Source organism: Bactrocera oleae, chromosome 2, assembly GCF_042242935.1.
Source record: "Bactrocera oleae isolate idBacOlea1 chromosome 2, idBacOlea1, whole genome shotgun sequence".
NCBI lineage: Eukaryota > Metazoa > Arthropoda > Insecta > Diptera > Tephritidae > Bactrocera > Bactrocera oleae.
In genome coordinates, this window is record NC_091536.1 from 81,334,784 (window position 1) to 81,361,299 (window position 26,516).

The 26,516-nt window shown below is 35.3% G+C and overlaps 1 protein-coding gene across 5 annotated transcripts in view; it reads right to left on the reverse strand.

Annotated features, from left to right (window-relative positions):
- The window catches only part of RhoGAP100F (Rho GTPase activating protein at 100F), a 79,368-nt gene that overhangs the window by 47,080 nt on the left and 5,772 nt on the right, over nt 1–26,516 (reverse strand). For all 5 annotated transcript variants that reach the window (XM_036369340.2, XM_036369356.2, XM_036369350.2 and 2 more), the window contains exon 2: nt 16,951–17,433. In XM_036369340.2, the coding sequence (XP_036225233.2) occupies nt 16,951–17,037 (87 nt within the window). In that variant the 5' untranslated portion in view covers nt 17,038–17,433. The remainder of the gene's footprint in view (nt 1–16,950; nt 17,434–26,516) is intronic.

Below are 26,516 nucleotides of genomic sequence, written 5' to 3' on the forward strand. Positions count from 1 at the left end.
ACACTCTCTTACTTTATGATCAAGTAATGGCAGCATCTATCCCAAGACTCTACTCTTCACTCTGATTACTGCTTAATCTTCTTCTAATATCCTGCCGCATATTTTACAATCACATCTTATCCTAATAAATATTTACTCAGCACTCAAAGTAATTGTGTAAAAACCAAAAACTCACTCATAAAATCAACTAATAAAGCCTGTATAGTTAGCGTACATCTGGTCACCTCAATTCAGTAATCAAAATATACATATTTGTCTCTATTCGAAAAGCTTTTATTCCCCACTCTAGCCAACATTACCTGCTCTCGCAAAGCGCGCTCACTCATTGCTGCATACTCTCGGCGCATACAAAGGCATTGGGGTGGAAAACAACTGCACCGGATACGCATGCTCGCGTAGCATACACACACACACACACCAACGTGGGTGCAAAAACAAATATTGTATAACGTAATATCGATGGTATCAACTACAGAATGAAATACCGAAATACTATGATGAATACCAACCGATGAGGACGAAATTCTGTAAAGACCGAATGAATATGCCAACAACGAGAATTTCGAGCGTCGAGTAAATGTCAACGAGTATACCTAATGAGAGAATATGTTGTGTGTTGAGAAAGGTAACGAGAAGTGAAGGTGGGGGAATGCGAAGAAAAATTTTATCACGACCTACACAGTTAAGGCGTATGGGTGAGAAGGCTGGATGGCGGACGATGTGGCATGTGCTGATATGCAACCCACGACCAGTAGGCTTGACAACAACAAATATGCTAACTTACCCACCCGCTAAACTCTCAGCATGGCAGTTAGTCGATCTCATTCATCAACTCATAAAAGTATGCAACAACAATTGCAGCTGGGTGCTTGCCGCCACGCAAAAACCACAATTTTAAGTACTTTTGAGGACTGGAGTTAGCGCACTCCCCGGTGCGACAGTAGGTTGTGCGGTTAATTTTGAGATAAATGGGCACATTTTTATACATATGTACAAGTATGTATGTATTTATGTCGCAGCTTATGCATGTTAGCTAGGCATTGTCGAATTGAAAAAAAAAATTTATATTCATTTACAATATATTGTAGTAGAATTCAATATAGCTGATTTTTAGTAACTTGACTTGGCTGTAACTTTGGATTGAAGCTATAGGAAGAAAAAGAAAGTTGTTTGAACAAAACATGAACCAAAGCACCGAACCGAATTTGAAATATTCTTTATTTAGAAGGTAGGCGTAATTATTATACGCCTTTCCTTTTTAAACTTTCAATTGATTAGAGGCAATCATAGATAGTTTTATATAGCCCGGGTCAGTTTACGTTGTTTATGGTGCTGGCACGGCTATGTTTTAAGGCTTTTTAATACGTGGTTTTTCATCGAAATTATTGAGTTCGAAACGTTCATAGTCTTTGAGCATAACTAACGTTATTTATTATGCTGACCATAGTTTTCGTTTAATTTTGCCTAATACTAAACGAAATTATAAAATCAAGTAGTTTTAAAATGTTCCAAAAACTATTACTTTTTTATTCATTTGAACTTACTTCGATGAAGAACTTTTACTTCGGAAACCTAGATAGAGTAAGTTTCTAGCAAAAAACAATAACAAAAGCAACAATAGACTAAATGCTAAAGAAAAACAAGAAAAAACGTTAACTTCGGTTGCGCCGAAGCTATAATACCCTTCACAAATACAAAGGCCCCTTACAAGAACTTGATTCCGAGCGTTCAATTTGTATGGCAGCTATATGATATAGACATCCGTTCTATACAATTTCTTCGGAGATTATATTAATGCCTTAAATAATAATACATGCCAAATTTCGTGAAGATGCCTCGTCAAATGAAAGACTTTTCCATACAAGCACTTCATTCCGATTGTTCAGTTTGTATTGCAGCTATATGCTATAGTCATCCGATCTAAATAATTTCTTCGGAGATTACATTGTTGCCTCAAATAATAATCCATGCCAAATGTCGTGAAGATATCTCGTCAAATGAAAGAGTTTTCCATACAAACACTTGATTCCGATTGTTCAGTTTGTATGGCAGCTATATGCTATAGTGGTCCGATATCGGCTGTTCTGACAAATGAGCAGCTTCTTTGTGAGAAAAGGACAGGTGCAAAATTTCATATCGATAGCATAAAAACTGAGGGACGAGTTTGTATATATACAGACAGACGGACAGAGGGACAGACGGACAGACAGACAGACGGACATAGCTAAATCAACTCAGTTCATCATGCTGATCATTTATGTATATATTTTATAGGGTCTCCGACGTTTCCTTATGGGTGTTACAAACTTCGTGGAAAACTTAATATACCCTGTTCAAGGTATAAAAGATTGTTAATTTTGTTCTATAAATACTAACGCTGACGTTTTTGGTTTGCTGGGTTATATTTAGGAAAAAAATTTTACATGCATTTTATATATTGGTTGGCATTTATAAAGCGTGAGTAAACACTGATATTTATGAATATGCACGTATGTATGTACATAACCGCATAATTTATTGCACCCATTCTACAGTCGTTGCCATTTCGCATGAAAGAACAAGACATAAAGAGCAAACACACATGAAAATAACATATGCATTATATCCCGACGCATACTGGGGCTTTCCGCTATGCATACATATTTACAGGCGTATGCATGGTGGTACAGCGCTCGCACCAAATTGCTCACAATGAGTTCTTCAAAGAGCAATAAAAATATAGTTCATTTTTCGATGTTTTTTTTTTGTTGAAGAGTTTATATACTATACAATGTATACATATGTATATACATCATTTGTAAACCATATTACATTTAATACTTCACGCTTCGCCACCGCAATGCACCTGTGGGTGTTTTGACTTTGCGGAGGTGTTTTTTATTTTAATTTATATTGACGTGCGGTGAATGCGGTGCTTACCGAGTGCTGACACTTGAGTGCCACTGCATTTATCTAAACAGCGCTTCTTTTTTCGAAAAAATCGCATGGATGTATACATATGTATGTAATATATCAACGTGATATCGACAGAAAATAGGGCAATGTGTTGCCGACGCCGCACTCACCTCTCTGCTGTCGGCACAATTTTGTGTCAAGTGCAATTAATGAGACGTTTCATTGGAGCATAACTTGGCGTTGCCGAAGGTGAACAACTTGATTAGCATATTTACAGGCGTTTGTCTATCGATACGTGGTTGCCATTTTTTAAAATTCTGTCAACTTTTTGCTTAATTTAAAAAAATTTTAATAATACTGAAGAACCTACCTACAGATATATCATTGAGCATTAGGGGGAAAGAATTTGATAGCTGCAAAGTAGAAGAATATATTTCAAAATATAAAACCTACTAACAACTCTCTTCTTAAAAAAATATATTAAACACGTTTACTAGAAAAATAATATGAACAACATGGATTCGGCAGGGAAGTTATAAAACCTGCGTTTCTTATAGCATAAAAGAGTATAAAGAGATATGTATCTTGAGATGGTCATTGCTGAAAGGGGTCATTGCTCTTGAAAAACGACAGTAAAAAAACATTTTTTTTTTTCATATTTATAGTTTTTTCAATATTTATAATAAATTTTTTATACCCTGAACAAGGTATATGTAGTTTGCCACGATGTTTGTTACACCCAAAAAGAAACGTCAGAGATCGTATAAAATATATGTATATACAAATGATCAGCATGACGAACTGAGTCGATTTAGCCACGTTTGTCCGTCTGTGTATATGCGAACTAGTCCCTTAGTTTTTGCGATATTAATCTGAAATTTTGCACGCGTGCCTTTCTACGCAAGAATCTGCTACTTTGTCCGAACGGATAATATCGGACCCCTTTAGCTTATAGCTGCCATACAAACTGAACAATCACAATCAAGTCTTCAAGAAATTTAGCTTGGACTATTTCCTAAGGCAATGGTGCATTCTCCAAAGAAATTTTTCAGAGCGGATCACTAAAGTATATAGCTGCTTGCAAACTGAACAATCGGAATCAAGTGTAAGGAATCAATGTCAAGCTTGTAAGGAATCTTTTGTATTTGTGAAGGGTATTATAGCTTCGTTGCAACCGATTTTGACATGTTTTCTTGTTTTTTTTTTATGGATTGGCAACGCTGTCGCTAACAACTGCCTCCGCTCAATTACTTATGTGTACGTGCACTGGAATTCACGGACGAGTACCCGTGGGCGGTTGCATCTGGCGCAAAGGTGTTTGGCTGTAATCGATGCTGCGTTCAATGGCGAATGGGCGACAGCTTAATGAGCATTGACGACGTTCTTTCGCATTTATTTTGAATATCTTTAATGTTTAAATTTTCGTATTGAACTTGTGTTAGGCGTCAAGTGAAAATAGCGGGCATGTAGGTGCTGCCACGTGGCGTTACAGCCCATTAATGTCCTGCAAATCACCTTTCAAAATGCTTCTTGTGTTTTTTTTCTAGTTAATTAGTCGCCGTTAAGTTGGAGAACATAGGGTCTTAATAAATCAACAAAGATTGTGTTGTATGAGAAATATCTTAAACCTGTTTGACATCACTCAACGGTGAATAGCGGTTAGTATTTTGAAAGCCCATAATTTAGTCGCATTAATTAATAAGCAAACCATTATTTACTTATAATGATGCAGTTAACTAATATGTCAAATATGGGATTAAAGTCTACTACAGTAATGATTTACAGTAGCAAAGGCAAAACAAATTATGCAAAAAACAAAAAAAATTCTAGTGAAATTTATATCTCCAAATGGATGCGTACCAAGTTGCCGTTATGATTTCGGTTATGATTTTGCAAACCAGCAATGGTTTAGAAAAGTACCAATTTTTTCTTTTTGTTGTTTAACTATATTGCTCCTTATACTTCTTCTATTTATTTATTGGCTAGAATATATTACATATAAAAACAACAAGAAAATTTTATGTCGGCTTTTAACAAGCGGTCCACAAGAATTTTTCAACAAAAATGAGGTCTTCTCTACCTTTGCAACCACTATTTGGAGGTATTTTTTTTTAGATATTGAGACAATCACCAGGATATTCAAAAGATATCGAGCTTATTAATAATATCGTTTCCAGGACTGGAATACGGTTTACTTGTTTGCATCGAAACAGCTTTGATTTGAAAAATTTATGCAGGGTGTCGTAGCATATTTAACAGCGTATTGGCGGATTTGGATTCTACAAGCCTAATGCTACACTAGCATGAGCTTTATTTTCCTCCATCTAGTAAAGCTCTTCGCAATAAGGCAATTATTTTGACTTTTACGGATCGCCTTACGCCCAATGGTAGCATTACGGAATCAGTAGTTGTTTTATCCCTCTAGTGGGCATTAATTTTCATCTCATTGTTCTTTCGTGTTTGCTAAAAAAGCAATGGTACTTCCACGCCATTAACATGAGGTCTTTGCTGGAGGGATGATCCGGAAAAGCTTTTAGAAATTTTGATATTCAAAATGAACAAACTCCTGATTTCGAACCACTATAACATATAGCTGCCATACAAACTAAACATTCAGAATTAAGCGCTTGTAAGGAATAAGTTGTATTTGTGAAGGGTATTATAGCTTCGGTGCAACCGATCACTATTGATCAATATTATTGATTCAACTTAAATATATCACCTTCTAATTTGCATTTTGTTTAACAAACTCGAAACTTTTTTGAGTTAAATCTACTTTGATGACTAAATATCTATGTAACCCCGTAGTAAAGGAGTTTTTCCTTTATATACGACGCAATCACTACTTCACTACTGTTTGTACATATGTACTACATGACACGCTTCCATACAAACATACAAGCATATGTACAGTTATCACGTAAAATATTTGATTGTCAATTTCGCCTTGAGACGTACGCAAATACCGACAAAATACGTGATTACAATTTAGTGCAATATGGCAACACCAATACTGACGCAATCGCAACGAAGATGTCCTCTATCCTTGTCACGATACGAAAATAAATTATTTTTTAACAACAATAAAACAAAAGCAGAGTCACACTCATTGTCGGAGTCATCAAATATTAGTGAGTTCGGCTATTTTCACTGCTGATAGTCGATAATGTGCCACCATAAGTGTATGTATGTATGTGTGCATATTCGTTGTTGTCATTTTCTCACTTTTGCGTCACACATTTTTGTTGCTGCAGCTATCAAATTAGTTTGTTTGTATGTAACACACGCATAGTTGTCGTATGTGTCATTGACGACTTGACAACAAACGTCGCAAATATTTAATTCTGCTGCTAAGGAATAGAAATATATAAATATATATATACATATGTTCAAATAGATGTTTACATATGTACATATAATTATGCGACATGATACAAAAATTTGGAAATTGAAGGCTTGAACCCATTGTCACTGTCGTCTATTCCAACTTCTGCTGCAAATGGTAACGGTAACTGTATAGCTCTGGTGTGATAATCCCCTTACTCAATCTTGTGTCAACTACTTTTATTGTTTCATAAAGTCATAAATTGTTGATACTAACCTAGTATCGGAAATTGAATTGACAAAAATAATATATACATACATATGTTTATTCACTGACTCTCTCAATAAACGTATATGTATATATTATATATACATATATATTTAAGCAAATATTCTTGAACATATTTTATTTTACAAATGAATGATTTTTCACATAAAAAGATCAACACTTACACAATTTTAGGTAATAAATATTGTATGAATATTTGATTGCAAGGAGCATTCGGCTGCTAGCATCCTTTTTCTATGAAACGTATTGAGTATTTTTCTCACAATCAGTTTTCCACTCGAATTATTTGGCTCATATCACTTTCATCTATTTTCATGCTGCTTTGACAGCGTACAAAGACAAATGTCTCATTGTATGATATATAGACGAAAATGCCGTTATGTATAAGAAATCACTAATAAAATTCTAAATTTAATACACTCTCTCTCATTTGATATTGGTCATGCTCATGCTTTAACATTAACAAGATATTTCTGCAATTTCATTTCATATTCTGTCAACGTCCATTCTGGTTACACAAACTATTCTTTCAATTCTAATATAGTGGCATATTTTGTTTAAGGCAAACAGATTATAACTCAAAACAATAGTTTCGCTATCTTTAAAACTCTTGTTGCTGCATAATGTCAGACTCTTTTAAATGAGTTTGATTTTATTAAAAATTTTGGTTTAATATTAAATTATATTATATTTATTTCTAATATTAATTCTTCGCTAAATACAAAAATGTATTAACTCACATCAATTTATTTGAGCACAAGTCCAATGAACAGCGCTCATTCAGGACTTATTGATTAATACAAATTTTTCATTAAATAGACCTATGGATTTTAAATAAAGAAAATTTTAAACAAAGGACAATAAAAAATCCAAACCTATGCACACATTTTTACATACATATGAATATGAATTTCTATAGCATTCCCGTTGTTATTGTACAGTAGAGAATAAAAAAAGGCAACAGAAATTACAAACATAAGTACATAGGTCTATCTGTATTTTTATACCCTCAACAGGGTATATTAAGTTTGCCACGAAGTTTATAACACACAGAAGGAAACGTCAACGTGACAAGCAGAGTCGATCCATCTGTATAAACACGAACTAGTATAGTCTAAGCTGATCATTTGTCCGAAATGCCGTTATCGGCCCAATTCAGCAGTTTGTCATTTCTTTGACAAGATATCTTTACAAAATTTTATATAAATTTTTTTCCAAGATAGCGCTACAATCTTCGAATATATTGTTTAGATCGGGCCACTAGAGATCTTTTTATACTATTTTTTTTTCTATATGTTAAGCAATGCAACTGTGAAGGGTATTATAGCTTCAGTGCAGCCGAAGTTAACATATTTTCTTGTGTTTTTTATTATTTATAGGTTACTCTAAGCAAAAAAGCAATATGCCTTCGTATTTTCATATATAAATGACGGTGATTGGTTGTAATTCCATAAGAACGGTAACAAGTACAGTAAAAATAATTCAAAGAATGCATTTATAGAATATACTAAATGGAATTGAAGTATCAGATGACAGATAAAATTGATATTGATAGTAAGTAATTACTATGATAATAAGTAATTACAGTGAATTATGTCGTGGCAGCACACGGCGTATGAGTAACATTGTATTGCTTTAGTTTTATGCTGAGTAAAGGCAATTTTGTTGCTATTCGGTTGTTGTTTTAAGTGACATTATTACTTGTTATTAAACTCGTATATCTTAAAACTTTATTTTGCAAATTTGCTTAGGTAATTACTTGGAGACAACCGATCACTATCAAATATTTTCTGCATATTTGGTAAATATTTTACCATACAAAATGATCTACTAGTTTTTTGATTTGATCAAAAATCGAATTTTCGCAGACCAAAAACGAACAAAATTTTGAACTGAACATTAAAAGAGATTTACAAACATTAATATGAGCAATATGACCTGAGCCTGAACCAGCATATAATTATGGAAGAACATATTTAACATATTATACAATAGTGAATGACTCACATCTCAATGAATAAATAATACCCACAAATATAACATTTTCCCAAGAAACTGACATATCAACATAATCATCGATTTAAAGCTTTTTGTGTTATTGTATATTAGTTCTTACTTCTCTCTCTTATAAAAATAATAATGGCTTAAGAATTTGTAGCGAATTTTACTTAAAATGACTCAGCTACAGCCGTTCAATGATGTCCTTGCCTACTCAACAAAAAAAAATACGAAAAAAATGTATTTATAAGAAAAATATTAAAAAAAATAGTATTTTTATTTATTTCTAATAGTAAGTACGAGTATTTAAAAATTCAAATAAAAGTATGAGATAAAAACGTATATAATAAATAACTATACGTGAAACAAATATCCAATGCACCCCATAGTACCGAGTACTACGAAGTCAACTCTCGATAAGCTACCAGAGCAACAGGAAATGCAAATAAGAGCAGAAGGGAGTGTGACAAGAGCCTAACATGTTGCTGCGGTCGTTGTAGTTGCAGCTCTGCTATTGAATGCAAAGTGCTAAATTTATATGCAAAGACACGTTTAAATGCCGCACTGCTGTCTCTAGCATCATTCACAACTAAACGTTTAAATTTATGTGCAACAAAACGAAAAAAGCCCAAGCATTAAAATAACAACAAAAAAACATGAACTTATATGCTTATTGGCAGAGCAGACGGCACTGACATCAGCAAAATGATTTTAGAGAGCATTCAATTCTATGCAAAGAGCATCGAATTGCCGGCTGTGCTGATATGAGAAAAGCACAAGTGAAGTACACGAGTATGTACGGCAGTTGCGAGACGCTGCGAGGTTGACGCTGAGAGGCAAACTAAACGTTTTCAAAACTTTTGTTGGATGGCAAAGTTGGCGAAACTTTTCAAGTCAAATAACAAGGCCTGCACCGATACTCAAATGAGAATTTTTACCTACACGAAGTTATCAGCAGCGGCGCACTCGAGCAGCCAGCTGACTTTCGCATCTCCATTATTTTGCAACTTAAAGTTACATCAAAGTGGCACAACAATGGGTCCCAAATGTAAAACTCGTGCGGTTTTCGGTTGCGCAAAATAAAATACAAAAGAACCCACGAAATGTAGAAACTAACGAGGGTGGTTGTTGAAACCATTGCTCAGAAAATAAAAAAAAATGGCAGTAATGAAAAACTTAAACACAGATGTTGTTGTAAAGGATTCGTTAATAAAAAGAAAACGTCTCGACTAGTAGCGGTCATAAAATCCATAGAATAATGTTCGAAACTGATAAAATTTAAAGTACATTCAGCAACGTATACACAAACCACTGTAAAAATATTGATGCATCTAAATTAAATGGAGAGCACGACAATAAAAAAATCAGTTAAAAACTTTAATGATTTGAGAAACCTTCTTTGAAACCCAGAGCGCTTCGGTAAGCAGTTCTTATCGAACAGGCCTCGTAGTAAACGTAGTAAGTACAATCGAGCAACAGAAGGGCAGCAAGAAAAAGGAAAAAGTTATACAAGCAGTTTTAGTTTTAACAGGAATAACAAAAAAAATAAGAAAAAAAAATTATAACAAAAAACAAAACTTCAGTTACGTAAAATATTATTTAAAAACTATTCATAACTTCCGTCAGTGCGCATTGGGCTGGGGGTAACGAGGTAAGTAAATGTGAAAGACGACAGCCGACAAATGGCAAATGGCACAATGGAGCAGGTGTGTGAGAATTAGTGCCGTTTATTACTTATAATTACGACAAAGCTCGAACAACTATCAGCAATGCTAGCACCTCGAATTTCGTTACACAAACGAGGCCAAGTGTCGAAACGCACAAGCACTCCGAAAGGACAGACGCACACTAAATGGGCAAAGTTTGCGAAATTTGTGAAATTTGTGAAATTTTGATAATTTAAAGTTCACACGATAATGGCGATGTACTCGAATTCACACGCTGTCTCACCTCTACCAAAGTGCACCTCAACGTGTTGCCGATGCTGTCCATAAAAGCGACGGAAGACTTTCAAGTTCTTGTAACGGCACTCGCACCCTGAAATGCTCTAAGCAATTTTTTTTAAGAGTTATATTACACTGAGAGAGGAAAAAGAAAAAAAGATTTAAATAAGTAAGGAAGCACTAAGTTCGGATGTAACCGAACCTTTTAAACTCTCGTAATGTTTGGTGATATACGGGATTTTCGTATATTTTTAATTAAAAGTAGGCAAGTACATCCTTTATTTACAATCACATGCAAGCAGATATAATGTCAATAGGATTTCTTGCATATTGACCGATAGATACGGTATAAAGTTAACCGGAAGTTTGAAAATATTTAGATGCATGTACATGGGGGCTAAGGGAAGTATTCACCCGTTTTTACCCATTTTAGGCACAAGAACATGCTGTTGTCACATAAATATTATCCCCGAATTTAACCTCACACACCAAATTTGGTTGAAATTGTTGATGCAATTCCTGAGATATAGGATTTCACCCAAAAGTGGGCGGTGTCCCGCTCATTGTCTAATTTTTACACCGGCTCCCATAAAGCCATTCGCTGCCATACTGGTTGTAATATTTAATGCGTGTATATCTTTTATTCAGTGAGTCATTTTTAGAAATTTTCAACATAACCGTTATATAGGTAGTGGGCGTTGTTATTATCCGATTTTACTCATTCACAGTGTATGAAGAGATGCTGAAAGGGCTTCTTCCCAGCAAGTTTGGTTGAGTAAGCTTTAGTCGTTTGGAAGATATTTCTATTTAAATATTTAGAGGGCGGGTCCACGCCCTTTTAAAAAACTGTTTAGCCCACAAGTGCCTCTCACCACGTTTTCTGGGCGTGGCGGTAGTCCGATAACGCCCATCTGTAAAACCAACCATGGATGCCAAGGAATATATGTATTGTACTACGTTTCATCAAGATATCCAATTTTTACTCAAATTATCGCTTGCACGAACAGACGGACGAACGGACAGACAGTTACCCGGATTTCAACTCGTCTGATCATTTATACATATATACATAACCCTATATCTAACTCGCTTATTTTTAGGTGATACAAACAGCCATTAAGTGAAAAAACTATTATACTCTGTGCTGCATGTTGCGAGAGTATAAAAATGGAAACTTTGTGTATATGTATATGTAAAAGAGAGATTCTAATCTATATGACGCCAATTAGTCGTCACCAAGCCATTTTGAAATATTCATTTTTAACTAATTCCTTAAAAACAAGTTAACTAGTGACGCTTTGTATTCAACTTCAAAGCTTAAGTTGAGTATTTAAGTTAAGACAGACAATACACAATAATTTTTTTCGCATTTTCATTATTCGTGTGAGGTTTAATCTCCATATGTCAATTTGTATGTATTTATCAGCTATTTTTTTAAGGCGCGAACAATTTGTCTTGCGCTTTTTACCACAAAAAAAACATTCGAAAAACCAGCTTGCTTGAAATTTTGTGTTTCCAATGCAATCGCGTGAAGTCATCGGAATCTTAATAGAGCGATAGCAGAGAATCGCAACATCTCTTTTAGAACGACACAACACGTTTTGTGTATGAAGCGTGTCAATGCTAGGCTGGTATCAAAAAACCTGCATCTCTTGCAAAAACGACGTCTGGTAGGGGTCGCAAAAGAGACGTCGCTGAGAATCCGACATTTATCTAACGTTTTATTGGTGACGAGAGGTTTGATATAGTATTTTATATTTATATTTTTGCATTCAAATATTTATCTTAAAGATGATAAATCCACTAAATTGAGAGGCACTTCATTACAAAATTATAAGAGATTTGGTTGGTTTGGATAGTTTGGGAAAACTCTTTACTGAGTTTATTAAAATTTCTCTTGGATGCATTGATTGTAGTTTTACAAAAAATACATAAGGTACATCTTCGACAAAATTTAGTTACTTTTATTAATGGCTTCCAACATACTTATTAACATATAATGTTTTGAATTTGTAAATAATGAAGTAGTCAACTAAAAGATATTATTGCACAGAAACAGAAAACCAGTGTATTTTTCTTTCCTTTTAAACTGTATTCTCTATTTTCAGAAGAAGTGTGAACATCGAATTTCTTTTTCAAAATTCTATACGGCTATGAATCAGGCCATAAATTTCTGGCTACGCAGATTCCTGATTCCAGAAAATGCAGATAAACCTGCGGTTTTTTTTTTATCTTTTATGAAAGCGCGAACTACGCGCCAAAAAGCTTAAAACGAATGATAGCGACGAGCTGCCTGCTGCTCTATCGCAATTTCGCAGCAACTTGAATTTGAGTGCACAACTTTTATAAACAAATTAATTTTGCCTCGAACTCAGTTTATAACATTGCAAATTCAATTTTGTTTGTTCACGATGCCCAGCCAACAGCACTCCCTACCCACAGACAAAAAAGTGAGCAAACAGTATAGCAGTCAGGTGCGGGGGAAGGGGAGGGGAGGCTTCTTGCATACTTTGTAGAGACTTGTTTGTGCGCGTGGATTTATATTTGTAGACAACTCAGTTTGGAAAGGCAGTTTTATTAACTGAAAAGCGAAAGCGTATGCAATAAAAAATGCGGCAAAATAAATTTGTAAACAAAGTTTTATTATTTAAACACTTGCAGCGATTTTGATTGTGTAGGGTGTGTTTTGTGTTTTGTAATCATTTCTGCCAGTTTGCATAATTGCGTACAAGCCAACAAATTTCTGAAAGCTAAGAATCTTAATTTTCGGTAAAGTTCAACACAAAACAATATTTTTATATCCAATTCTTGGCTTTCAGAACGCAATCATAGTACACTGATCATTATTAACCCGCAGAAGCTCTATGCAGGAAAGTTATTTTGCGATGTCAGGTTCTTCTATATAGGCGTTCCTGCATACCAGCCCCGCACATAAGTAAAAATCCGGCAATTATGGCTTATTGATATTCAAGAGAAAATCTTAATTTATGACTGCAAAGTGTGCACATGCGACTCATGCATGTACTACTTACCATATATGTTCCGTTCAAACACAATGGCATGTGGCACCCTTCTCAAATGGATCCACTTCGTATGAAGAAAGGGCAGCGGCTCGCATTGCATACAGAGAGCACATCCGCCGCAATATGCGCGTATATATAGTATGTATATATATAGACAATATAGATTATGGTTTAATGTTGGTTGTATGCTTTTGTGGTACCAAGCCTTTGCGATGGCCGCCACCACAATTTCCAAGCTACCAAACCAAAACAACTAATAATGGAGTTAGTCCTCCTTGATTCAATATTCTCATAAACACATACTCGTACGAGTACATGCAACAGAGTTCCGTGGCCATTTGTTAACCCCCAGGCAGTATAGCTACACAACGAAAATATCGAAATGATTTTCAAATCGAATTTTGCATACTACGCAAACATATTGTGCAATAAATAAATAGTGTTGCTTCCAGTAGGCAAGTTTACATGAAAATAACTAGTATTTTTTGTTTGTTTCTTAAAGCCAACTACTGTGATGCACAGTCATAGAAAAAATGTGCATGGAAACTCAAACAAATCTGTATTTGAATTTCGAGAAGTGGCATCAATAGATATAATGTGTTAAACCAGCTCCTACCAAACTCTTACTGGTCGTAACTTTGTTCTGACTATTCAAGATAGTTTTTGATAGACTGTTTACTCCGTCTTACATTTCTTAGAGATTGCAACAATTACATACGCTTAATTATTAAGAGTGTATTTGACAGATACAAAATACATTGTTTCATGAAATAATGAATGAAAAAATTTAAAGGTTTTTTTTCACAATACTATGAAAGTTTGTCAGTTCGTTTCGTTCACAATATTCCATGTCGCCTTCTTGTACTCTATCGGTCATGGTTTAGAGTCAAGGTATAAGTCTTAAGAGAAAGCTTCCAAAGAGTCGAGAAATGGATCTCAAAGTGAAGTCAAATGAAAAAACAAAAAGCTTTCTAAAAAGGCTTGTTCTATCGAAGTTGGAGTACTCATAATTGTGCGTATAGCAGTGAATAAAGTTGAATTTCGGTAAAATTTCAAAAATTTCAGTTCACACAACATTCTTCTCACATACTGTTCATACAGGTCTTTGCAAATACGCTGACTATGTTATTAATAGTTATTAATGCAATACAATACCTAAATAATTTGGCTACTGACTAACTGGCCATGTGCCAAATTCTTAAATACCTTTGCTTGTGCCTGTGCGCATACATTGTGCAAGGGGGCGGAGACTCGTAATAATTTGGAGCTTCATATTTCTGCTAATTTTGGTTACACACATGCAGAGCCACACGCACAACAATATATATGTATGCATGAACTTATTTGCATCTACTCCTTTGCCGGACAATTGTATAGTTGCATTTCACAGCTACCCAGCAGGACCACATTTAATTTGCAAGTACCGCAATATTATTTCAAATAAATCAATCAAATTTGAAGACCTTCTACATTATATTTTAAATAGTAATATTAGTAATATTTGTATTACTAAAAGGCATGAGGGTTCTAATTTCACAACCTCAAAGAGATTTCATTTGGATTTCAATTGGAGCAACTGTGCGTTTTAATCTACTTTGGAAGTGATCGGAATTTAAAAATTTGTTCGATAAGAAAACAAAGCCCAAACTTATTTTAAAAAGTATAAAAAAACCGGGTAGTAAATAAAATAAATCTCGGAACGAGCCGTGTACATTGAGACCAGACAGTATCCGGAAATTGTAAATAAAATGAAAAATATATTTTATCTTCAGCAATATTTGGTCGCTGGTATTGAACAAGTTTTTGGTCTTAAAATTGTTCATTATACTCTGTAGCAACATGTTATGCCATGAAACCAGAAAGTTTCCGGAAATTGTTTTTTAACTTCCCGCTAAGAAAATGGAAAATTTTCTAAAAATCGGGAAGATATTGGTTTCACCCCATTTTGCAAAAATCGAGTTCTCAACAGATCTCGACGTTCTGAGGGTCGAGGAAGCTTCCCCGAACATTTCTACGATGATGTCCGTATGTCTGTATGTATGTGTGGATGTATGTGTGTGTGTGTGGATGTATGTGACCCTCTTATAACTATTAAACTGCTCAACCGATTTGAATAAACTAAACGGCATTCCAAAGGGTTTCATTGCACTTGAATTTCGTGTAAGTTTGGACCCAATCGGACCAGTAGATTTCGAGAAATCTCAAAAATAAAATTTCCAAACGACTTGACCGATCGACACCAAAAACTAATCAGTTCTAAACCTTGAAGAAACACATCGTTTGCCGCAAACCGGGTCGAAATCGGTTGATTTACTTGCTAGATATCGAAAACGAAAAATTTCGAAGAGCTCAAAAGCAGTGAAAAAAGCGAAATTTGAACGTTAGCGTATGAAATTAGAGGGAAGTTGCAGGGATGGCCCTTGAGGCCAACCGTTTTCCACATTTTTTTTTTTCGATATTCGCCTTTTGGTTCATCAAAAATTCATTTCAACGGGACAGACGGTTAATGAAGAGTATTATTTGAGCGATTTGAGGCGTTGGCGCGAAAACATCCGTCGTAAACGACCGGAATTGTGGGCCAACAATTTCCGGAAACTTTCTGGTCTTTATGTATATACAATGCTTTCGATAGCTAAAGCAAAAATTCTCTTTATACAGAAAGGAATGTGTTGTTTCCATTCCTGCAGGGTAATGCTTGCATGCATTCTCACACATATTAAGAGTTATTTCAAAAATGAGAACATATGACTATCGTAAAATGCCAATTACTGGAATATGAGTTAATATGTATGTAATAAATGTAAGGGCATTTACTAGTATATTAAACGCCTTCCAATTGGTCAATTTGAGCTTATTTTAAATATTTTACAAAATTGAATGACAATTGACAGCATTTTATAGCCATTGCAGTTTCAATAAGACGGAAATAGTTCAAACTTTTGATTTCACGTATTTTTTTAATCGTTACTCGATTAGAATCGTTAAAATATGCATCAGCGAGTTCCGCAAGTTATACTAGAACTCATTTTTCATGACAACCGAACAGCTTTAACGCAGATGGGTCCAACCAAATAAGACACATACCATAATTATTTACCTACTGGATGTTGTGGGATTCTAAAAGTATAATAAATTAAGAGCTTACTATAAAACCAATCGTTTATAAGAAGCATTCGATCTTTCTAAAATGGTTGAATTTCCTATGTAGAAATAAGTAACAATAAGTAAGATTCTAAAACTCCGACTTAAAATAAAAAAGTAAAAACAAAATCAATTACAGGAATGCGTAATTGCCGATATCCGACAGTGGAGTATCAACTTCTACTCAAATATTATATATTGAAATTCCGATATTTCCGAATAAGCGCAACTCTTTCACACCGATTATACGCACTCATGCCAATTGCAAATACAAAGAATTCTTTCAACAACTTCCATGTTAAAACAAACATTTTGTGGAAAAACTTTTGTCACTCACCTTTCTTCGTCCACAACAAAGCATTCTTCGCGCACGCGAATTTCCTGTAGCTGCTTTCAATCGAGTAAACTTCTTCTTCCACTGCATCTAGTGGTAGTGGGGGCGTGGCGACACAACGTATCTATTGCACGTTTTGGCAATTCCACTCCAATGTTGCATTACGATGTGCGAGATAACGCCTCAATTGTGGCATCCAGCATTGGTCACAATAAAACACGTGACAATTTCGTAGCGGCTGGCAATTGCGGTGCATAAACGACCACCATGTGAACGGGACCAAGTGCTGCTGTGAATTTTCTCGCTTGAATGATTCATTTCATACGCATGAAATAACTGCTTTTATGTAGTTTCATGTCGGATGCTTGTAAATTTATAACGATATTTTGCTACGACGTTTAAATAAGTATACGTATGCTTCGTTGATGTTTTATTGCTCACGAGGTCTGGGTTTTCACATTTATTACGTCTAAAATTGTGCAGGATCTGCGGAGAAAATGAGATGAAAAAAATTATTTTTATTAACCAAAGGATTTTTTTTTAAATATTTTAATGTAAAGGGTGTTATGGCTCTTGTTCTACAAATTAATATTTATTTTTCGAATTCAGAAAAAACCCGCGCTAGGTGTCGCTGTTGTTCAAAATACTTCAGAAAATATAGTTTTGATTTTATGGGTTTCGTATTGCAAGTTTGGTTTTTTGCTTCCAAAATAGATCAAAGTAAGAAAATAACTATAAACTTTTGTGTATCAAACAGTTTTTGAAAATTTTTGAAGATATCTGAGAGCACGGTATCTTAGATATTGAAATTGTTTCACAATATTTTCGGAAAAAACCCAAACAAAATTAAACTGTGGACTCTGCACTACCATTTAAATAATTTAACTATCTTCCAGCTTCAGACCAAAATAAAAGGTCCCAAAGCCTCTCATCGTCCATTCCCAAGACAAAAAGTAAATACCATATAAGCGAAATAGTCTTGAACAAGGACTAGAAAGTACACCATTTGACGAATGTTTTATGATGCTACAACAACAGCAAACAAGTTTTTGCCGATATAAAGTTATGATGAGGCATAAAGAATACGCGGCTTATCTGAAAAGGCACACTTCTTTCTGAGAACACATTTATAATGAAACTAACTGACCAACATGCAGAGAAGTCGATTAGAAGAGTACCACAGCATTGCAAACCTTACTGTGTCACAAATATGTACGAGTAACTACCTCTCAGATACAAACAAAAAAACTAGTAGCAAGTCTTAAATTTTAAAATTTCTTCTTTTCTTCTAAATATTAATTCTGAATATCAATGAATGTCTCGCTTTCATAGCGCGAGCACAAGCTCCAAGAGTCGTTTAACTTCTTGAGTAGCAGCTATTTTAAAAGCATCAACTGTCATATTCTTGTCATTAATTTTGTTACAACGAGAAGGAAATTTGAGCCGCCTGACATGATGAGTTTGTTATCCTGCGCCAACAACTAATCCGACATGTGTCACACCACGTTGACAACGTTTAGACCAAGAAGTATACGCACACAAGAGCACAGCACGCGCATCTTCGTGTAGAATATACATGTCTACACAAATAATAAGATGCAAATGTGTGAGCATGTGTGTGAAATCAAAAGAATGAATGCAAAGATGCAACCTTAGAAATTTTTTTTTCTCTTTTTTTCGCTCTTTAAGTTTAACATCAAAATATACTTCATTTTTCATGTTTCCTCTAGAGAAACGTTATAAGTTTTTTTAAAAAGTTTTTTTTTTTATTTGCAATAAGCTATTCCATAACTGTGCTAGTTATGTGTGGCAACCAAAGCATTTTTTAGATTTCCTCCTAACATTTCATTAAAATCTTTTCTTGGTTGCCCATAATGGCCGCTGTATAGCGGTGAACTCATAAAACGAGACCACAATAAAGGAATTCGCTCTGCTGGAAAGAACTGCTACATGAATAATGAGTCAATAAAATGTTCTTTTAAATGGTTAGACTCCTTCGACTTTTACGTTTTAATGTGCAAAAACTAACATGTCGTTAAACAGTGAAAACATGACAGCAAAGGCGCGGCAGCTGGCGAGGTGGCAACACTGACTCTTGGCAGGCGACTCGCTGGCTCGCTAGATCGCTGGTGCACTTGCTCATTGGCTGACTGACGAGTCGGGCAGAGGAAAATTAATTTATGTTTGGCAATGCAATGAAACCACTCGCCGGCAAGGCATGTCAGATACACACACATACACACACGCACTAATATATACATAGGTACATACAGGCATCGTGCTCTTTGTTTGGCCTAATATCCATTGGTATTGCAGTCGCCCATAATGCTAACAATACCTTGAAGCGGTCGCAAGCTAACGGCAACTCAATCAACCCTTTCTCCCAATGCAGCCGGCACACACACATGCCCCAACCCATGCGCCGCTTCCCCGCTGTACTCGCATTCTTGGCACAGGCCAGTCAGCATTTCCGCTTGGCATGCGTCGTATATGCGTGCATTATGGATGACTAACCCTGCTGAGGGGGAGAGGAGCGCGCCGCTGCAGCGTTGGTTGACGCGGAGGAAACGAAGTTAACTTCATAGCGACATAATGCAAGCGCAGCTTTAATGGCTACTAAAACTGTGCGCTCGCTCGCCTATTGAGCCAAGAGAAAGAAGAAATATTGCCGTCAGTGCAACAATGGAATCGTGTGTGCTTGTTTACGCGTCTGTATGTCTGTATATGTGTATGTTGAAAGCTTTGCCCAAGTGTATATACAAATTACCTATAAACATGTATGCAAATGTGTGTGTGTGTGTGTGTGCCTCAATGCATACACTTCATTCTCAGCTTGACTGCGTGTGCATGTGAGTTCGTGCCAAACACGCCGCTTAAATTCAATTTAAACGCCTAAAAGTGTGCAGTAAAATTGAAACAACGCCTTGCTGGCGGCACCTTCGCCATTCATTGAGCACAAGTGCCACAGGCCAACGGCATTACTGCTGATGCGTGGCGCTTTTATTACTTTATGACGGTAATAAGCATGTGTGGGTGAGTTTATGAAAAATATTTACAATTCAGTTTGGTTATTTTTGAAGAACTGTGAATTATTAGTTTTCTGACCGATTCATCAAAAATTTAGTAAGCATTTAAAATAAAACATATAATATAATGTATTTATTGTAGGTTCTGTTATTATTTTTTTTTTAAGGTATCGTCTGCGTCAAGTTTTTCAAATTCCGGGGCAAAAAAGTCGCTCAACATCGTGCTATAACGATCACTATTGATGGTAACGACATTTCGTGCAACATTTCAAAAAAAATAAGACCCGCTGATGCCGTCATACCACAACCAGCAACAAATAGTCAATTTTTGTGGCTGCAATTGCGTTTTCTGAACCACACGACGATTTCACTCATCCCAATAGCGACAATTTTGTTTGTTGACGATGCCATTAAGCCATAAATGGGCCTCATCTGAGAAGATGATTTATTTTGCGATGTAAAATAAAAAAATATCCACCGAAGAACGTGAATTTGCGTAACAATCATGGACAATTTCCAAGCGTTGTTCCAAAGTAAAACGTGCGCTTATGAAATGAAATGGGAAACCTAACTGAACACACCAACAAAGCTTGACACAAACCAACGTAAACAAACATGGCCGCCACGAGCTGTCAAAATTACTTCATTCCTATTGTTAGACGCTGTACATATATGTAATTGTAATTGGATTAATTGATTTTGAGTAAATAAATTAGTAAAGCAGTCGTCTCATCTTAACCTAGAGAGTGCAGTCGAACTACAAACCGTATTCACCATCATAAAGAAGTAATTTTTCTAAGCGGTCAACGGTTGTCCATTGGAATGGGTTCAAACCTGCTCTACTAAGTAACCATTTTTCACTACTAAAACACAGAGCTGCAGTGGTGCAAGGTGAAGGAAAAAGATAAAGACTAAATAAAAGAGATACAAACTGTTTATTAATTAAGGAAGAAGGTTAACGCCACCTTCTTTAAACCCTTCTAATTTATTTTTCTGAAGCACCTAATTTTTTTCCAGCTACATAGATTCATACAAAAATCAATTCCGATTATGACTAAGTGACTATCAAATAACTTTAAAACATGGTCATAATTTGATGATTTCATATAAATATATTACAAATAAACTGAGTTTAACTTGTACCTAAGTAAAATTTTGCCGCCAAATTATTCAACATTAATGTTCGTCTTTAAGCTATTGATTGGATGCAAAAAAAAGCTCGATGTATGGGAACCACATAACTATAGGTTATAGTGGTATATATAAAATAACCGATCCAAATCAATTTCTTGTGAGCTACACAAAATGGTCAAGTCAACAATTTCCAAAAAATTGTACAGATCGGACTACTATAGCTTATACTTATCCGACATTCAAACTGATCGATCAAAATCAAAATAAATATCTCTTTTCTTGATTTAAAAACCTTTATTCGATTTAAAGGGTGTTTATATCAAACAAGGTTCCTAGAAAGAAATAGCAAGACAATTTCCGTTGCATGCGAACCGTTGGCCAGTTTTCAAATTTGGCTATACATGCAGTTGATATATGAAATGCACCTGTGAAGGGTATTATAGCTTCGGTGCATTTTCATTCATTTTACTAATTTGTTAGAAGGTTTTGCCATCAAGCTAAGCTTCAATTTATTATTAAACGAAAAATACTTAAAATAAATAAATATTTTAATGTATTCAAGGCAATTTACTTCCACAAAAATCATTTTGTTGAGTGTTTAAATACATAACTTCCACATTCCATATGGTCAAATTAATATTTTAACTACCCACCGTCTAGTTAAATGCCAACAGTTTTTCTATGAGCCGGGCGTTAATACCTGTACAAAACAACGCAAAACCAAAAAAAAAAATGCAAAAACACTTTTAATTAAGTCCTACTAGGATAACAACGCCAAAAGACCTAGATCTGCCGGAGCACAGTGTAGCAGAGCAGCAACAAGGGCGCAGACATGGATGCACTAATGGCAGGCAGGACCAGCGTCACTGCAGTTTATATGCAAGGGTTTGATTTTTTTGGCAATTTGCCACATTTTGTGGCAATCTCTGATATACTCATACATACATATGAATATTTCACTAAGTTTATATGTAACGGTTAATACGAGCAACTGAGGCAGTGGCAAAAATCTGGCTAAACACTTCTACAAAACACCAGAAGAAAACAAAGCACTTACAGTAGTAGAAAAAAGGCTTGCAACAGCAGAACCAGCAGATAGTCACATGCAAGGACACACATTTCGGTCGATCGTTGGTAGAAAATATGACATGTTGTTGCTGCAATCTAGCGGATAAGGCGAGTGCAACTGAAACTACAACTGCTTGCAAGTCGCAGCAGCTGATGAGGAGTTGCGTGGCTATAACAACAACAACGCGGTCCATGCATGAGAGCATCTGTGTAATGCGGCCAAATCATTTGCCAGAAAGCATACATTTTCGCACACACACACACACACACACACATATTTGAGTATGAACACGCGGACAAATACACACACACACATACCATATTTGAGTATGAACACGCGGACAAACACACACACACTCGCATGTGTTTGAGCGCATTTATTGGCACGAACAAACAAGTCGGTGCAATCACAGCAGCCAACAGCCACAAGCCGGCTATGAACTATGAAAGCGCCATGCGACATGTGATATGTGGCATGAAATCCGTATGTCGCTCGCCTGATGCATTCCAATGAACTTGTGACACATTCGCATACAATGCAAACAACGAGTATTCGGCCAACGGCATTTTACTGTGCTGCCAACAAGATTTATTCTACTACCACTGCCTTTTGATTGCGCTAGCGCAGGGCCAATGCTTTGGTCGTCAACGTTCGGGCAAATCAGTAATGAGCACCAACCAGCAACACCACCACCACCACCACTTTAAAGGAAGCTATTGCAACAATTGCTATGTGCGAGGAAAAAAATTAAAGACCCACACTTCCTAGAGGAAGTGAGTATCAAATGTATCGACTTTTCAATAAGATGTATATAAGTAGTAAGGATGCTCATGGTTTATTTTAAATTAATAGAATACAATTCAAAGCATATATTATCAAATTTACATTCACAGTTTGCAGAATTATCAATTGTCTGAAATCTGATATCAAAGGTTCTTGAAACTTAACTTCGACATATCACAAATTTTTGAGGATTTTACAATTTTCATCATTGAATTATATACTATTGTAGTTAATGCTTCTTGACGTCAGACATTCATTCGAAAATCTCTTGTTAAACCCTCAAACTCGAATCTTGATTTCGAATATATTATACTTTCCTTACTACCTTTTTACTAAAAAAAAATAAATACTTTCCTAGCCGAATTTTAAGATCAAAGGCAGTGTTAAAACGCTGATTAATAAAAAGTCAAAATGTGTACCTCCAAGCTTAAAGGTCTGGCTGCTTGAAAATATTTTAATACTTCAGCAGAAAGTCTGTAAAAAATTCATAATCAGCCAGGTAAGAAAAGGCCTTAGAGTCAAAAGAGCGGTTCATCTCCTACAAAACTACAGAATTCATTCTCTCACTCATAAGCGTTAGAAGCAGCAGACTTCTCCGCATATACTATGTAGCTTTATGATTAGCGGAAACTCTTTAACTAATCCATACTTTAATTCGTATGAATCATAATTCAATTGGGCAGAATATTTACAATATTTTTTAACAGACGTATTTATAATCTGTATGAATATCTGAGTGACAACTAAACTCTTTTATTCGAAATATTGCCCAGTGTTCTTTTGCTTGTAGTTTAAGAAGGCGACTACTGCAATCTTTTGTGGTAAATGCCCCCTTAAGTATTTAGGGGTAGTCTAGTTTCATATTTCGATAGTTTAAATATTCAAAAAAAAAACTCGCTGAAGCGTTTTCAAAATTATAGCTGTTTTAGTGTCGTAAAAACTCGACCGGTTCAGGCTTAACTTACAAATTTACTTCTTTAGATAAATCTCAATCGTATGAACCACCAAAAACTGAAAATTTTTATTTTGTAATTTATTTCAAAAATTCGAGAAAGGTAAACAAATGTTTTGAAAAATCCAACTTTAAATTTCCCAGGTTCACACGATAAATATATAAATGATACGGCCTTTTTCCCCCTTTACTTCAAGGATGTACAACTTTAGGATTTTTTTTATTTTTTTAATTGTGAATCCCTGTATACTCTTTGATATGAATAAGCAAATGATAAAAAGATGGATCGATTGCTTTTCTATCAACACTCACAGTTCGTGAAGTCCTAAATGAGACCAAAATGTACCACGAAATAGCAAAGTAATTTAATGTCCCATTAATGCTTAATTGCCATTAAATTTGTGACGAAATCCCGTCAAGGCTTAGACGAGGAAAGTTTCACTTAAGGACAAAAACGAAACATGCCAAAATTAGGCAACTGGCTCAAGAATGAATTAAAATTGCTAACAAAATTGACAGTGATTAGAAAATTTAAAAAAATTTCGAAAAATATGTAGATAATTTATAAGTGAAGGCTCCTGGAATAACATTTCTGCGATTTTACTGTTAAGGGGGAAACCAGTTTAGGAGGCCGAAATTCAAGTGTTTTTTGTGATTTTTTTTTAACTGAGTAAGAATACTTAAAATTCGTTAAAACTTGCAGTGTAGTTTATTCATATTGTGAACTACACTTTTGAATTTTTCGATGTCATTTCCGCCGAAAATAGTGGATTTAGAGGGTGGTGACCATTAACGATAGCCATCAGAGTTGACTGCTGGCGGAACAACTGGAGGTCACAGTTTTGATCTGAAATCATTAATTTTTTTTCTTTCGTTAGTAACATATTCTCTAAGAATATGAACCAAACTCTGTTATGTTATGCTAATGTTATGTTTTTAAATCATTTTTTTCACCTTTCTTACATAAAAATATATAGTTTACTTATTAATATTATTCCAGAGTTTGCTTCATATTTTTCGGACTTGAATAAAGCATACTCACACAAATTTTCAGATTGATTAAAACAAGATTAAAACATAAGCCGTTTCGAGAAAAACGCATTTGATACAAAGTGCGCTTCGGCACTGAATCAAACCGTGTTTACCTTAGTGCTCATATCATCAATACTAATTGGAATTTCGTTTTGAAACTTAAGCAACATATTCCTAAATAGTTGTACTAATAATTTATGCAATAAAAAAAAAGAATTTTTTTGAAGCATCTAAACTTGTTTCCCCCTTAAGCAATTGAATTAAAATAACGCAAGTTGGCAATACTACATTTTACTACGTGCTTACACAAAAACTTCAACAATATATACGCATGTATTGTTCATCAATGGCCAGAGCAACAAAAATAAAACCAACTTCAGTTTACTGTTGGTGAATTTTCTTGCAGCCACTGCGATTACAACCCCTGATGGGAGAACTTAGAAATTCCATACATTTCTTGCAGCGACACATTCTCTCATTTGTTAACTCGGACACTTACTGTGAGAGCATGCTGCAAAACTTAGGTGTAGGAATGCCAACTGTGCAAAAGTATTTAAAAAATACTGTGCTTAATTTAAACGATATCAGCTTGTGTATAATTACTTGTATGGCGATAAACGCCAATTTGTTTATTTAAAAGGAAAAAATAATTAAAATAAATAAAAGTTTTATGTTTAAAATAAATGCAGACCTGTATGAAGAGTTAGCTAAATGCCAAAAAAGAGTATGTCAGTGGTTCCGTCAAAAAAATATAATTTGTCCGCGATTTATCTTTGCTTGAGTTGGCATCCCTACAGCAGTGAAAAATTGTGCCACGAGCGGATTAATTTTATCGCTCTCTCTTATCTTTCTCTCCCTCTCTCTATCTCAATGTGCTACGTTGAACAGCCAAATTTATACCGGATACAAGGCGGCAAACTGGCGTTATCCAATGGAATAGTGTGTGAGTAGAAATGTAAAGAAATGTGTAAAAAATCCATACATTCACGAAAAAGGTAATCGATCGATTTGTGACGAAACATTGCACTACATGCCCCTTTTAACTTCACTTGCGACAACCAAAAACTCACGCAAGCTCTCTTTCGAACGTTTGCTTTGTGATTATTGTTAAAAATTTTGCTTAAAAGTTTATTGCTAATTTCTATGTTTTGGTTATTTTTAGCTGGGCTGATGAGTTCACTCTTCAGCACTTCACATAAACTCGTATGGCGATAACTTTGTACACGCATTTGTAATTGTGTATGCATATGTGTTAGCCGTTAGTAGATATTCCACGGCTATACCGTTAGCTAGCTTATCAACCCCCTAACTTACAGCACGCATCGTTCACCGGCCACCCAGGCCCCCACCCATGCACGGGCCTTCACCAGGGCAGCAAACAAGAGACTCACCAACACACTAACTAATCCACACACACACACATACGCACACACTAGTACAATTCATATTAACTGTCACATTGACAGCACAGCTCACTCCAATGATAAAACAAGTCGACCCCGCCACCTTCTTTGCGGGGCTTGCAAACGCTCGACATAAATGTTGGAAAGAAAAAAAAACCAAAAAACAAGAA